This window comes from Aotus nancymaae, unplaced genomic scaffold (assembly GCF_030222135.1).
Source record: "Aotus nancymaae isolate 86718 unplaced genomic scaffold, 86718_ANA_hifiasm-v0.15.2.pri h1tg000019l, whole genome shotgun sequence".
Taxonomy (NCBI): Eukaryota; Metazoa; Chordata; class Mammalia; order Primates; family Aotidae; genus Aotus; species Aotus nancymaae.
Genome location: NW_026988431.1, coordinates 42732906 through 42748901, shown reverse-complemented (window position 1 = coordinate 42748901; position 15996 = coordinate 42732906). Strand labels below are relative to the sequence as shown.

The 15996-nt window shown below is 39.1% G+C and overlaps 1 protein-coding gene across 4 annotated transcripts in view; it reads left to right on the top strand.

Moving 5' to 3' along the window:
- The window catches only part of LOC105706531 (ceruloplasmin-like), a 60845-nt gene extending 47635 nt beyond the window's left edge, over positions 1-13210 (top strand). For all 4 annotated transcript variants that reach the window (XM_064378789.1, XM_021669551.2, XM_021669552.2 and 1 more), the window contains 3 exons: positions 2727-2866; positions 11299-11461; positions 13053-13210. In XM_064378789.1, coding sequence (XP_064234859.1) covers positions 2727-2866; positions 11299-11461; positions 13053-13057 — 308 coding nt within the window. In that variant the 3' untranslated portion in view covers positions 13058-13210. The remainder of the gene's footprint in view (positions 1-2726; positions 2867-11298; positions 11462-13052) is intronic.
- The last annotated feature ends 2786 nt before the right edge of the window (positions 13211-15996 follow it).

The window sequence follows — 15996 nt, the reverse complement described above, 5'->3', positions numbered from 1 at the left end:
CAAATTTTTTTCTGCCAAGGGCCGGTTAGTAAAGAAGCTGGGCTTACAGGCCACATGGTTTCTGTCATAAGCCATACTCACTCTCCCACTGTAGAATGACAGTAGTCGCAGACAACAGGAAAACAAATGAAAGTGACTGAGAGCCAAAAACTTCATTTATGGACGCCAACATTTGTATCTCATGTAATTTTTCACATGTCAAGAAATAATATTCTTAAATTTTTTTCAATTATTTAGAAATTTTAAAACCATTCTTAGCTCATGGGCCACAGTAACAGGCAGTGGGCTGGATCTTGCCCATAGACCACAGACCACTGACTTAGCAAGTACAGCCAATGCTAGTGTTTTCTAGAGCTATGCAGACAATGTAAAACTAGGAACATCAGCTGTCATTTCAGGAGGGCTTTACTTCCATAATTTTCTAAGTATTTTACCTGGATGAACACAAGGAGAGGTGGAGCTTGGGGCAAACCAAAGTGAACATGGCCCCACCAACCCTTCCTCGTCGCATTACCTTCACAGGCAGAAATTTTGAAAACTTCGTGCTCATCAACCAAAATTATTTACTATGTTGATTGTGATTAGGTGCAACTAGGTACATCCAGATGACCTCTTTCCATCTGGAATCACAGTAACAAGATAATTATTCCAATAGAAAGCACATAAACAATCTCACTTACTTGCTTGGCCAGGGAAACTTCTGGTCTTAAGCCCCTCAGCTGACAGGGCTCATAAGTATGATTGGGTAAAAGATCCTTAACTAAGGCAAATTCAAATGTAATTTCCCACTTCTAAGGTTGTTTTTTATTCCCTTTTAGAAATTTATGTAAATTTAAAGTTAATTCAAGGGTAACATCCATTTTACCAGTAGACTTTTAATAAGTGTCACAGAGGAGGGCACAAAGCACCTTGCGAGGCCCTAAAGACATACAAAGTCCATAATATGGGTCATCTGCCCTCATGTTGTTTACAGTCTAAGGGATGCCAGACTTGCACATTGCTACAATCCAAGGAGGACGACGGTGTGTGGGATGCTGTCACAAATTTAAACACAGTGTAGTACTTTAAATTCTTATTTGGAAGATGTGGAAAGGCTTCATTCTAGGGAAGAGACATTCAGGTTGATTTTTTAAGGTTGTATAGAAGTCTGTCCAGTTAGAAAAGGAGGGAAATGGCATTCCAGGTAGATGGAAGAATGTGATCTAAATCACATAGCACTTGGGAAGAAAGAGCCAACAGAATTGTGGAAGACCTCAAACACCTTGTTAAGAATTTAGGCTTGATCTAACCAGGATTTCTTAACTTTCTGACCTTTTAGGTTAGATAACTCTTTGTTGTAGGGAGCTATCCAGTGCATTGTACATGTTTATCAGCATCTATATCCTCCACCTACTAGATGCCAGTAGCATGTCCCCACAAGTTATGACAATCAAAAATACCTCTAGGCATTGCCAAATGTCTCCCGGGGGACAAAATCACCTCCTGTAGAGAAAATCGCCTCCTGTAGAGAGCCACTGTGCTAAAACACCAAGAACACTAGCTAGGGCGTGGTGGGGATAGATGCGTGTTTTAGAAATAACTCTGGCACTCATCCAGGCACTTGTACTCCAAGTGTGGCCCCAGGATGCATCAGCATCACTTGGGAACTTGTTAAAAACGCAGAATTTCAGGTTTCACAAACCTAAGTCAGAATCTGAATTTTAACAAAATTCCCAATCCATATTCACATTTAAGTGTAAGAAGCACTAGTGTAGAGCAGTGTCTTCTAGTTTCTTCCATTACATCCCTCCATCAGCTGAAAGCATTAGCGCCCAGCCTCCGTAGATAGATAATTATAGATTATATACTTGCACCACTGTACCAATGCATTTTATACATTTTAAAGATGCACACAAAATAGCAAAGTAATAAGAGGATATGTGTGTGTGTGTACATAGATATATTTTAAATCTTCATATTACCCCTTGGAGACCATACCTGTAGAGGATAAAAGTGTGCCTGGACCTCGTAAATGGCCATTCCAGAAATACAAGTGGCAGATCACAAAGCTCTGACTTAGGGCAGCTAAATAAGAATGGATGCTTCTAATATTCTTCTTTTTATCTTATGGAGACAAGGTCTCACTATGTTGCCCACTCTGGTCTTCGACTCCTGAACTCAAGTGATCCTCCCACCTCAGTCTTCCGAAGTGCTAAGATTGTAAGCGTGAGCCACCATGCCTGGTCATTCCTAATGTTCTAAGTCTCTTGTGATAATTTTAAATACACAGTTCACCAATATAAGTATCTTTAGTTGTGAAATAGTCAAGTTCAACCCAATTGTATTAACACAAAGTCAGTGCCTCATTTCTTTGGGCAAGAAAAACTCCTTAGAATTAGACATATCCATAAATGGATGGCTTGGTCACATTTAACAACTTCCTTAGGCTGGCATACCCACTGCTGGCTGCAGGTGGTGGTTCACGCCTGTTATCCCAGCACTTTGGGAGGCCGAGGCAGGTGGATCACATGAGGTCACGAGTTCAAGATCAGTCTGGCCAATATGGTGAAACCCTGTCTCTAAAAAATAAAATAAAATAAAATGATGTCCCCACTGCTTCTGAAAACACCCAGGCTATTTTCTATAAGGAAGATTATACTTTTTTAAAGCGGTTATTTTTTAAAAGCCTACATTATTTTAAATTTTTGTTGAATATAATAAACTGTGCCTTTCCCTGCCCCCCGCAGCAATTAATGGAAGACTATTTGGAAATAACCAAGGTCTGACGTTTCATGTTGGGGATGTAGTGAATTGGTATCTGATTGGCATGGGGGATGACATTGACCTGCACACAGTTCACTTTCATGGCCACAGCTTTGAATACAAGGTAAGAGCCTTCAGTGGGTCCATCTAATTACTGTGATGGCTTGTAAACCAGTTATGGGGTAGCATGGCAAGATAACAAGGCTAGAAAGAAAATGACTAAGTCAGAAATTTAATCCACATCATCTATAATATATCAGGCACATGTAAATAATTATAATAAACCAAAGAATGAAGTGGATTTCTCACTCTGATCTATTGTTAGTTAATAGGTAAATAAGACTTTTATAGTCATTTCTAGTTTCACACTTTCTATCCCAACTTAAAAAAATTCTTTTTCATGCCCTCAGTAACATAAAGAAAAACACTCTGAATGCTCATATGCATTTTGCCACATTAGCTTTCTCTTCTGTTTTTTTCTGAACTCAATTCAAAGTAAATTGTAAGCCTTATGACTCTTTACCCCTAAATACTGAATCATCCCTAAGAATTAGGACAGTCTTCACCCCAACTGCAATAAAATTATCACACCCCCAATTTCATAACATTTCATTTTTGAAGGGTCCAGGCCAGTTGTTTTGTAGAATGTTCCATATTCTGCATTGGTCTGATAGTTTCCTTATGATTGGATACACGTTTAACAAATTTAGCAAGAACACTACACGGGTGATTTTGTATGCTCCCCACACATCACATCAAGTGATACATGATGGCTATAGGTCCTCATATTGCTGAGGCTAAGTTTGATAACTTGATTAAGGTGATTCTGAGAATATAGGAATAAAAACCATATCAAAGTGATTCTCACTCACAACCAGTTACACAGACTTTTTGACTCTGGTCACAAGTAAGTGTGTGGAGATTTTCCTCCACCAGCAACCAATCAGTTCTGCATTGGACACCAGCTAGATGTCCTCAAATTCAATTTTGATACTGGATACATGTCAGATCCCACAGGTTGAGAGCTCAGTTCTACAAGGCTGCCCTCCACTTCCAATGCCAACCACAAACTCCAGATTGTTTTCATATGCTTCTGAGCAGCAGGCTATACATTGGGATTCCTATGACCCCCTCCTCGAATTCAATTAATTCCCTAGAGTGACTTACAGAATGCAGAGAAACACTTGCTTACATTTACTGGTTTATCAAAAAAGATACTATAAATTGTATTAATGAATATCAGATGAAGAGATGCTAGAGTAAGGTATGGGAGAAGGAGCACATGGAGCTTGCATGCTTCCTCCAAGTGAGCTACTCTCCAGGAACCATGTGTTTGGCTATCTGGAGTCTCTCTCAATCCTGTCCATTTGGATTTTTATGGAGGCTTCTTTACATAGGCATGAACCTTTGACCTCTCTTCCCTCCCCAGAGGCTAAGGGGTAGGGCTGACATTCCCAATCCTCTAATCCTGCCTTGGTCTTTCTTGTGATCAATCCTCATGATAAACCAAAAGCAAAATTCTAAGTGCCCCCGCAAACACTTGAAAAATTGAATAAAATTCTAAGCCCCCTCTAGACCAAGCACATTCCTAAGCTAACCTGAAAAACTAATTCAGGCCATGATGGGAAGTGACGGTTGCATATGCCTCAGTACACTCTCCTCCCTTTGGAATTCAGGCACAGCTGACCAGCATTAACATTAAAATGGAGACCTTAAGACTGATGGAACAGACTCTTTGTAGTAATAAGATACCAACATGATGGATAGCAGGCTCTAAAGGAAATCAAAGTATTTTACCCCAAAATATATTTCTTTGACATTTTTGAAATGGCCCTGTGAAACTATCTCTTATGGGGAAAATCTACATTCTGTAGAGAATCCTCATCCCTTTCCAGGTCTTTTTCCTGATCCAGGAGAGAATGAACTAAGGGTCTGGCACTTTTAAAATCTGATAAGAAACATTTATAATCTATTCTCTCTGAAGCCTGCTACCTGGAGGCTTCATCTGCATTATACAAACCTTGGCCTCCACAACCCCTTATCTTAACCCAGAAATTCCCTTCTATTGATTCTAGGTCTTTAGATAAACTCTTTCAATCAACTGTCAATCCAGAAATCTTTGAATCTACCTATGACCTGGAAGCCTCACCTCCTCCAGTTGTCCCACCTTTCCAGAACGAACCAATGTACATGTTACATATACTGATTGATGTCCTATTTCTCCCTAAAACATATAAAACCAAGCTGTAGCCCAACCACCTTAGGAACAAGTTTTCAGGACTTCTTGAGGCTGTGTCATGGGCATGTCCTTAAGCTTGGAAAAATAAACTTCTAAATTGACTGAGACCTGTCTCTGTATCCCAGATATTCTGGTACATTGTCTGTTTGTTCTCATTAGTTTCAAATAATTTCCTGATTTCTGCCTTAATTTCACTATTTACCTAGGAGTCACTCAGGATTGTTCAAATTGTTCATGGAAATTGAATAATTTCCATGTAGTTGTGTGATTTTGAGTGAATTTCTTAAAATTACTTTCTTTGTGCTGTGGTCTGAGAGACTGTTGTGGTTTTAATTATTTTGCATTTGCTTAGGAGTATTTTGCTTTCAATTATGTGATCAATTTCAGAGTAAGTAACATGTGGTGATGAGAAGAACGTATATTCTTTTGTTTTTGGGGGGAGAGTTCTGCAGATATCTAGCAGGTCCGCTTGATCCAGAACTGAGTTTAGGTCCTGAATATCTTTGTTAAGTTTCTGTCTTGATGGTCTAATATTGTCAGGGGGTGTTAAAGTCTCCCACTATTGTTGTGTGGAAGTCTAAGTCTCTTTGTAGGTCTCCGAGAACTTGCATGATGAATCTGAGTGCTCTGTATTGGGTGCATATATATTTAGAATAGTTAGTGCTTCTTATTGAATTAAACCATTTACCATTATATAATGCCCTTCTTTGCCTTTTTCGATCTTTGTTGGTTTAAAGTCTGTTTTGTCAGAAAGTAGGATTGCTTTTTTCTGTTTTCCATTTGCTTGGTAAATTTTCCTCCATCTCTTTATCTCTAGCCTATGGGTGTCACTGCATGTGAGATGGGTCTTGAAGACAGTATGCTATTCTGTGTCCTTTAATTGGGGCATTTAGCCCATTTACATTTAAGGTTAGTATTATTATGTGTGAATTTGATTCTGTCATCATGATGCTAGCTGGTTATTTTGCCGACTTGTTTATGTGGTTGCTTCATAGTGTCACTTGTCTCTGTACTTCACTGTGTTTTTGTAGTGGCTGGTAATGCTTTTGTCTTTCCATATTTAGTGCTTCCTTCAGGAGCTCTTGCAAGTTAGGGTGGTGGTGACAAATTCCTTCTGCACTTGCTTGTCTGAAAAGAATCTTATTTTTCCTTCACTTGTGAAGAAGCTTAGTTTGGCCAGATATGAAATTCTGGGTTGGAAATTTTTTTCTTTAAATGTTGAATATTGGTCCCCAATCTCTTCTGGCTTGTAGGGTTTCCACTGAGAAGTCCACTGTTAGTCTGATGAGTTTACCTTTGTAGGTAATCTGGCCTTTCTCTCTAGCTGCCCTTAACATTTTTTCTTTCATTTCAATATTGGAGAATCTGATGATTATGTGTCTTGGTGTTGATCTTCTCATGGAGTATCTTACTGGGGTTCTCTGCATTTCCAGAATTTGAATGTTGGCCTGTCTTTCTAGATTAGGGAAGTTCTTCTGGATGATATCCTGAAGTATGTTTTCCAACTTGGTTCCAATTTTCCCATCTTTTTCAGGTACCCCAATCAGTCATAGGTTCATTCTTTTTACATAATCCCATATTTCTCGAAGATTTTGTTCATTCCACTTTATTCTTTAGTCCCTCTTCTTGTCTGCTTGTCTTATTTCAGAAAGATAGTCTTCAAGCTCTGAGATTCTTTCCTCCACTTGGTCTATTCACTATTGGTACTTGTGATTGCATTGTGAAGTTCTCATGTTGTTTTTCAGCTCCATCAAATTGCTTATGTTCCTCTCTAAACTGGCTATTCTGATTTTCAGCTCCTGTATTTTTTAAATCATGTTCTTAGCTTCTTTGCATTGGGTTACAACATGCTCCTTAAGCTCAGTGAAGTTTGTTATTATCCACCTTCTGAAGCCTACACTGTCAATTCAGGCATCTCAGCCTCAGCCCAGTTCTGTGCCCTTTCTGGAGAGGTATTGTGCTCAATTGGAGGAGAAGAGGCATTCTGGCTTTTTGAGTATTCAGAATTTTCACATTGATTTTTTTTCCTCATCTTTGTGGGTTTATTTACCTTTGATCTTTGAGGTTGCTGACCTTTGAATGGGGTTTTATGGGGTCTCTTGCTGTTGTTTTCTGTTTATTTTTAACAGTCAGGCCACTTTTCCATAGGACTGCTGTGGTTTGCTGGGGGTCTGCTTCAGACCCTAGTTGCCTTGGTTTTTCCTGTACCTGAAGAGATCAACAGTGAAGGTTGCAAAACAGCGAAGATGACAGCCTGATACTTCCTCTGGAAGCTCCATCCCAGAGGGGTACTAATCTGTTGCTGGCCTGATTTTCCTGTAGGAGGTGTCTGGAGACCCCTGTTGGGAGGTCTTGCCCAGCTAGAAGGAACAGGATTGGGAACCTGCTTAAAGCAGCAATCTGGCTGCTTTTTGGTAGGACAGTGCCGCATTGGAGGGGACCCTTCCTTGTCCGGACCACCTGAACTCTTCCAAGCTGGCAAGGTGGAATGGCAGAGTCAACTGAACTGCAGAGACGGTAGCCTCCCCTTTCCCTGGGAGCTCTGTCTCTGGGAGAGATCAGTTTTGTCTGTATAACCCTGACTAGAGTTGCTGAAAGCCTTCAGGGAGGCCCTGCCCAGTAAGCAAGAATGGATCAGGGTTCCACTTAAAGAAGCAGTCTGGCCATGCATGATCTGGCACGGCAACTGTTTTATGTCATAGGGGACCCCTCCTCATCCAGACTGCCTGGGCTTTCCAAAGCTGGCAGGCTGAAACAGCTGAGTTGACTGCATCACAGAAATGGTGACTATCCCTCCCCCCAGGAATTTGGTCCTGTCCCAGGCAGTTTCCAGCCTGTTGCCATTGGCTTGGAATTCTAAGCCAGTGGGTCTTAACTTGTGAGGTGCCACGGAAGTGGGGCTTGCAGAACAATGTTGCTTGGCTCCCTGGATTCAGTCCCCTTTCTTGGGGAAAGTATGGATGGATCTCCTGACTTGCCAGGATTCCTGGGGCCGCAGTATGTGAAACTCCTGGGTCTCTGTGTGTGACTTAATAGCTGCTCTGCTGAGAGTCCATACACCTCTATGTATGGGACCCAAGGCCCTGGTGGCATGGGCTCATGAAGGGATCTCCTAATCCTCAGGTTGCAAAGATTCATGGGAGAAGTATGGTTTCCCGGGTGGGGTCACATAATCACTCACCACTTTCTTTAGCTGGGGTTGGGAGTTCCTTTGGCTCTATGCCACTCCCACGTGAGCTGTTGCCCCATCCTGCTTTTCTTCATTCTCCGTGGGTCTGAGTGGTTTGCCTAGTCAGTCCCAATGCAAGAACCTGGATATTTCAGTTGAAGTTGCTGAATTCACTTACTTCTTTCATTCCACAGCTGCTTCTAATCAGTTATCTTGGCCCCTCCCCCATACTTATTTACCATTGTTATCATGACCACTTTTTACTCATCATTTCTTGATGATAAGTATTTTAAATTATATCTTTCCGCTTTTAGTTTCCAAGTTTGTATCATTTATTAACATTTACTTAAAGAGCTTTTTATTTCTTTTTCCTAATTCCTTATATAAACATTAATGTATATTTTAGGATCAATTACCTTTTAGTACAATTTACCTTTTCCACATGGATAAAAGTTTCAGATAAAGCTTTCCTGAATTCCAGATATATTATATTAATAACTTCTTTAATGCAGTGTCTATTATAGAAATAAATTAGATAAGCATGCATGACTTGGTTTGCACAAAGCCTTATTGGTGTGCTGCTTTCTTTCTCACCATTTAATGAACAAATTTGTTCCTCTTAAATTTATTTTTTAGCATAAAAACTCTTCATTATGGAGAATGTTATATAAAAAAACAGAATAATGAAACAAACCCCTATTAACCAAATCTAACCACCCATGGCCCCACTACACTTTAATCTATACTCCTCATTTTTTTAAAGTAAAAGCCTACATATTAGGATTATTCAGTTCATAACTGTTAAAATCTGGTCATTGTGTTTTACAATTTATTTGATGTTGTCAAATATAATAGTTCAGTCCAGCAGATGCCTCTAACATGCCCAAAACCATGCTAAGTGCTGCACGTAGCTGAAAGGAAATCAGAATTTTTTTCAGGGACAATTGCAGGGGAAAGATATGAAGCACTAACAAAATAAGGAACTTTCCTACAGGCAGAAACTGATAGAAGCTGGATTTAATCCCTGGCTCTAACTTTAGAGTCTGAACTCTAGCGCTTCACAAAACCACCTCCCTTAAGTATAACCCTATTTATACCATAGAGCCTAGTATCACCAGCTCTCAACTTTAACCACTCATTCTAAACCCACTGCAGGATATGTCTAGTCTCCCACCTTGAGACAGAATGTTATCACTCCAGCATCTATGCAGACACTGGGCTTTACTCCCTGAAACTCCTGGGGGCAGCGAAGCAGCCCTCTGTGGTTACTAACCTAGTCCTGGGACAAGCCAACCAGTCCTGGCTTGTTCCCTAAAGCTACAGATTCCTGGGTGCCAGGGCTCTAGGTATATTTTCCACATTTACTGGTACTTTGGACATTGTCAATTTGTAATTAAACTTTTTTCTTGCTGTTCTCTACATTTTTTGATTTCGAAAAAATGTACAGTATGTCATCTGTATTATTTTCACTTTAGTTGCAAAATTAATGTTCCTAAACAACAATGGCTTGAGCTCCAATTCTGCATCCAGTAAGAGACAGTTCAGTCTTCCTCCTGTCTGCCTTCCGATATCTGCAGGGAGTCTTGAGAGCTTGAATGTCTTCTTCTATTCACCCCAACTCTAACTTCCTGCTTCTGCTCATCTCCCTTGCTCATCAACTCCTATGGTTGGTATTTTTTCATATCTGTGTGAAATTCCAAAAGTGGAGCACAAGCCATTTCCTTTGATACTCTTAAGCAACCACAAAATCAAGGCCATTGTGAGTCATAGACTTTAAGTGAAAGAGTAGGGTTAAATGAAGTTTTTTTTTTCAGTACTACATAATGAAAGCACTTAACCATTTGACATTAGATACCCCACCCCCAATTACCCTTTTACCATGCATCACTGAAAGCCTCTAGCATCTGCCTTTTACTCTCACCCTCAGGACTTGTTTCTCCACATTTTTACTCTCTAGACTCTCTGACATCTCATTTCTCTTCAAATTATTTAGAACTCTTGAGCTGCAGTTTCCCAAACCACCCCTCGCCCCGACCACCACCATCCTCCAAATACCTCTCATTTTATTTTGTAGAGCAATTCACCTTCCTCTTAGTCTCTTCCAATCCACCTAGACTAGCCCTTAGGACTTCATCGCTAAAACTCTAAGCAGCCTACAGAGGTAGTTTCCTAAATATTGGGTTCTCTGCTTAGGAGAGAAATTAGCTAAAAAGTACCTTCAGCCCTCAGCCCCAATCTCCAGGAGGCAGACTTGGTTGCAGATGCCAAGGGAGCTCCTCCTCCCTTCTCCTTCCTCTCCCTTTCTCTTTCTGGTAACAATTGAGTTTTCCTGATTAGCTGCATCTCAAGAAACGACAATCCTTCACATCAACAACATCCCGAGTTAAAAATATGTCAGTTAGAACCTTTGGGATTTGAGACTAGAAGTTCTCTGAAATCTAGAGCGCTCAGTGGTGTGAGACACTGGCAAGTTTCTAACACCAATATTAACTACAGGTACTGTAGAGTGAAATATTTTCTTTGCATTCTATCTAACACTGGAATGTTCTGGGGCTTACTTCTCCTCCAAACCCTCAACTGTATTCAGAGAAGAGAACAAAATAGCTTTAATGGCTTAATCCTATCCTATCCTTTCCTTTTCTTTCCTTTCATTTCCCCCTTCCCTTCCCTTCCTTTCCTCCTCCCCTTCCCTTCCTTTCCCCTTCCCTTTCCCTCCCCTTCCCTTTTCAGATGGGATCTTGCTCTGTCACCCAGGCTGGAATACTGCAGTACAGTGGCATGATCAGAGTTCACTGCAGCCTTGAACTGGGCTCAAGCGATCTTTCCACCTCAGCCTCCCAAGTAGCTGGGACTACCGGCACACACCATCATCTGGCGAATTTTTTGAATAAATTTTTTTAGAGATGAGGAGCTTGCTATGTTGCTCAGGCTAGTCTTGAACTCTTGAGCTCAAGTCATCCTCCTTCCCTAGCCTCCCAAGTAACTGGGATCACAGGCACAAGCCATCATGCCCAGTCCAGCACCTAATGCTTTCTAATTGCCACCTAATTAGGTATATTAGAATTTGGGAATTATAGCAAGTGGTAAGATGTGTAAATGACTGATACCTTTTATAAGCCATGTAATGGTGTTTTATCTCTTTGTTAAGAATTGGGGAGTGTATAGATCTGATGTTATCGACCTTCCTCCTGGGGTCTATCGAACTGTAAAAATGTATCCCAGAGATGTTGGAACCTGGTTATTTCATTGCCATGTCAGTGAGCACATTAGTGCTGGAATGGAAAGCACTTACACGGTACTTGAAAGAAAAGGTAAGATCCATTGGCCAAATTAATTAGAAGTGATATTTAAACAAATGCAGTATTTATATAAGGATATTTAATGCATTGTACATTACATAATGTGATGTGCCATTCATTCATTCATTCAAAGATTACTATTTTGAGATGACCAAGATACTCTAGTTTTATTTTCTTTGCAAAACTTAGATAACTTTTCATAATCTGATAAAAGATACTCTAGAGTTAAATGTAATTTCCACATTCACATAAGACATACATATAAGGTGTAAACAGACAATTCATAGATCAAAAACAAATAAAAATACCCAAACTTGCCAATAATCAAATCACTTCAAAATCACATTTAAGCAACAATAAGATACCTTTTTGAGTATATTTTGGCAAATATTTATCTCTTTTTAATGATAGCATCGACAACAGTGTGGTGTGATAGGGTGCATTGCATATACTTTGGTGGGTGTGTAAATTGGTTCTGCAGATCTTGCAGGAATCTGAATTATGATCCCGATAGTCTGACTCAGTGTTTCCACCTGGCATTTCATCTCAGAAAGTTATCAACAATGCAGACAAATATGTGTTACCACATTATTTTATGCTAATGGAAAACTGAAAACAAACAAATGATATACTGTAAATGTGTGTAAAAACTGCAATTTGTCATCTAAAATATCCAACTTTAAAAATCATGTCTTAAAATTTTTAATGAATAAATGCTTATACTACTATATTAAGTGGCAAAAAAAGCAGTCTACAAAATAGCATCTGAAATATATATGAAGACTGAATAGAAATTTACTGAACTATAACTGATGGTTCTCTCTAGGCAGTGAAATTATTAATGACGTTTATTAAGAAAATATTTATGAAGAAAATAATACACCTCACTAATAACCTGTTTCTTCCAAGGTTTTTGTAAAGTTTAAATTACTTTCAAAATTAGGAAAACTATTAAACATATATATCATCCACTATTTAAAATATACTATGCAGCTCTTGAGTTATGTCAATATTTTCTCTGTGGGGCTCCTTGCAGGGCTGATGGAACAGAGCCTGTGAAGCAGAGAAAGGAGAGTCTGCATGAACAGTTTCTCAGAATCTTCTCTCAATATCAATACTACATTTGTTGACAAAACCAAAAACTGATTAGCCACCAATATAATTTTCACCTATAGCATCCTATTAATATCAATAATATCATTATTGATACAATTCTAATAATCATTACTCTTATTCCTATCAGTATTCACACACATTCTTAGCAAAAGAGACTTTGGTGTGCTGTCCATGAAATAAATTCCCCATTGCTAATATTCATTCTTTGGGAAACTAGATTTTGCTTTTCAAAGAAAATAAAGTCAAACTTGATTGGGTCTACAGGTCATCTTTTCCCACAGAAGGGTGACATTGATATTGCTATTAACGTAATAAGTAAACTTTTTGTGGCAAAAATGATGGTAATCATTTTAAGGATGTTTCTAAGGCTAATATAAATTTTGTATTTATTCCTTAAATGTATGTAATCATTTTAGTTTAATATTCTAACTTAGAACTTCATGCTATTATACAATATTGTCGACTTTTGAAACTTTCTTTTCTACAGCATAAATATTTGATATAATATGAATATTGACAAGCTTACAAGCCAAGGTAAAGCTGCCAAACAAGGAAAACTCCAGGGACCAAGGAGCCTGGGAGGATCCAGCTAAAGACTTTCATGACAATGTACTAGGGAAAACTAGTTTGAAATAAAAGTTTTCTTAGTAAGTTTTGTGTGAGAGCTGCTTCTTATTTTCGTAAATTGACCCTGAAGTGGTGTCTGCATTGTGCCTGTAAGTAATGTAATAAAGCTTTTAACAAATGCAATGGGGGTAGGTAGGAGAGACGGAGAGAGCAAGAGCGAAGTCTTGCTCAGTTGTAAAAAGCACCAAATGTATGCAGTCCAAGACTTTGCCCCAGACTGCAATATTTGCAAACCTTCAAAAAATGAAATTATCATAGCATGGGTAAGCATTTAAATCAATCTTAAAATGTAAATCTATATATTTAATTGTACCTTAGGATTGGAAAATGAAAGATTACAGAATACATAAATTTCAGTTTTCCAGAACCAAAAAAACAAAAAAAAAAAGTGGAGGGGACTCATCTCTGAGCTGGTACCTGGCAAAACTAACAAGTTAGGATGTGTTGTTCTATATAAGCAACAGAAAACCTAGCTAAGAGAGAATTATCAGTGCTATTTGTCCTATATAACAAAAAAAAGTTTGGAGATAGGTGGCTGCTAAGATTGGTTTAGCTATATATTTTTTAAGACAGAGTCTCGCTCTGTTGCCCAGGCTGGAGTGCACTGGCACAATCTTGCCTCACTGTAATCTCCACCTCCCAGGTTCAAGCAGTTCTCCTGCCTAAGCCTCCCCAGTAGCTGGGACTACAGGCGTGCACCATCACACCTGGCTAATTTTTGTATTTTTAGTAGAGACAGGGTTTCATCATGTTGGCCAGGCTGGTCTCAAACTCCTGGTCTCAAGTGATCCACCTGCCTCAGCCTCCCAAAGTGCTGAGGTTACAGGCATGAGCCACCACACCCAGCTGGTTTAGCAATGTGATGATATGAGGGCCAATGTCTTTAATTTCCTTGGCCTTTCCCTCATTATTGTTGCCTCATGGTTGCAAACTGGTTGCTGCAGCTCCAGATATTACATTCACATTGAAAGCAGAGAAGATGAAGAAAGGGGGAGCATCAATCACATCTAAGGAGACACCAGCCAATTTCTACATTTGTCTTATTGGTCAAAAGCATTATTATCTAGCTACTCCTAACTGCAAGGGAGACTGAAAAAGAACTTTCGTAGCTTCTATCATGAAAGGAACAAGGGAGACTGGGTTAGAAATGTCTTGTGGGTTGGCTAACAGCCTTTGCTTTAGACAATAAGTAAGAATATTTGAAATCAGAGATTGGTTATACAAAAGGGTTCAGCTTTTTACTTTCTAACTTCTTAGCTGTGTAGGTGGTACATAAAAACTTGGAGTGTCATTAAGCAAATTCCTGACATTATATCACTTCACTCCAAAATATTCCAATATGTATCTCCAGCATAAAAGAACTTGAAAAGGTAATATAGTGGCTGGGTGCAGTGGCTCACACCTGTAACCCCAACACTTTGGGAGGCTGAGGCAGGCAGATCACAAGGTCAAGAGATCGAGACTAGCCTGGCCACCATTGTGAAACCCCGTCTCTACTAAAAATGCAAAAATTAGCTGGGCGTGGTGGCACACACCTGTAGTCCCAGCTACTCAGGAGGCTGAGTCAGGAGAATCACTTGAACCCAGGAGGTAGAGGCTGCAGTGAGCTGAGATCGCACCACTGCACTCTAGCCTGGTGATAGAGCAAGACTCCATCTCAAAAATAAATAAATAAATAAAAGTAATATAGTAATAATGCTGCTATAACATCAGACAAAATTAGCAATAATACCTCATTATTTGATATTAAAACTATTAAGAACTTACAAAATATGTGTGCAACTAGTTCCCTCCATAGAAACATCCAAGTCTGAGACTTTTAAAGCTCCTGATAAAACTAGAACATTCTTTAAGAAATTGCAAAAGATATTGCCCAAATTTCACCAAGAATAATGCTTAATTAACTAATTCATTTATTCATTTAAGAACACAGTTCCAAATTTGACTTAACAGTTGGGTGAAGTATGATTTAGTAAATAGAATTGAATGGAAGAATAGTGATCTGTATGAATTCTTAACAGGAGAGAGTCAAAGACTAAGAATATGTCCCTGGAATGTGTCACCTGCACAGATGTTGGAAGGTGCTCTTATTCTAATGAGTACCCAGTATTTAGACAGAAATTATGTTAATGTTTTGAAATGTCAAAGAAAAAAGAAAAGAAATACGCTTTAAGAGTATCTACCCTTTTGCAAACAAGATCATGTCCTTTGCAGGGACATGCATGGAGCTGGAAACCATTATCCTCAGCAAACTAATGCAGGAACAGAAAACCAAACACTGCATGTTCTCACTTATGAGTGGGAGCTGAACAATGAGAATACATGGGCACAGGGAGGAGAATGACACACCCTGGGGCTGGGGCAGAGGTGGGGTAGGGAGAAGGAAGAGCAATGGGAAAAACAGCTAATGCACGCTGGGCTTAATACCTAGATGATGGGTTGATAGGTACAACAAACCACCACGGTACATGTTTATCTATGTAACAAACCTGCACATCCTGCACATGTACCTGGAACTTAAAATAAAAATAAAAATTAATTGTAAAAAAAGAATATCTGCCCTTCTGCTCAAATTCTATACTTACAAAGAAAACTATGTTCCATAATACGATTTTCTGAGTAGATCTATAAACAAAGAGGGAATGCCCCTAAATTGAAAAAAGACCAATAATATAAATTACGCCCATTACCCTTTAATTTTACATGAATTATTTAACTTTATGAATGAATATTGATTTATTCTCCAAGTTATTTACAATCAATCAGCCCCTTTAAACCCAGTCACCTGTAAGTAAACTGACAAA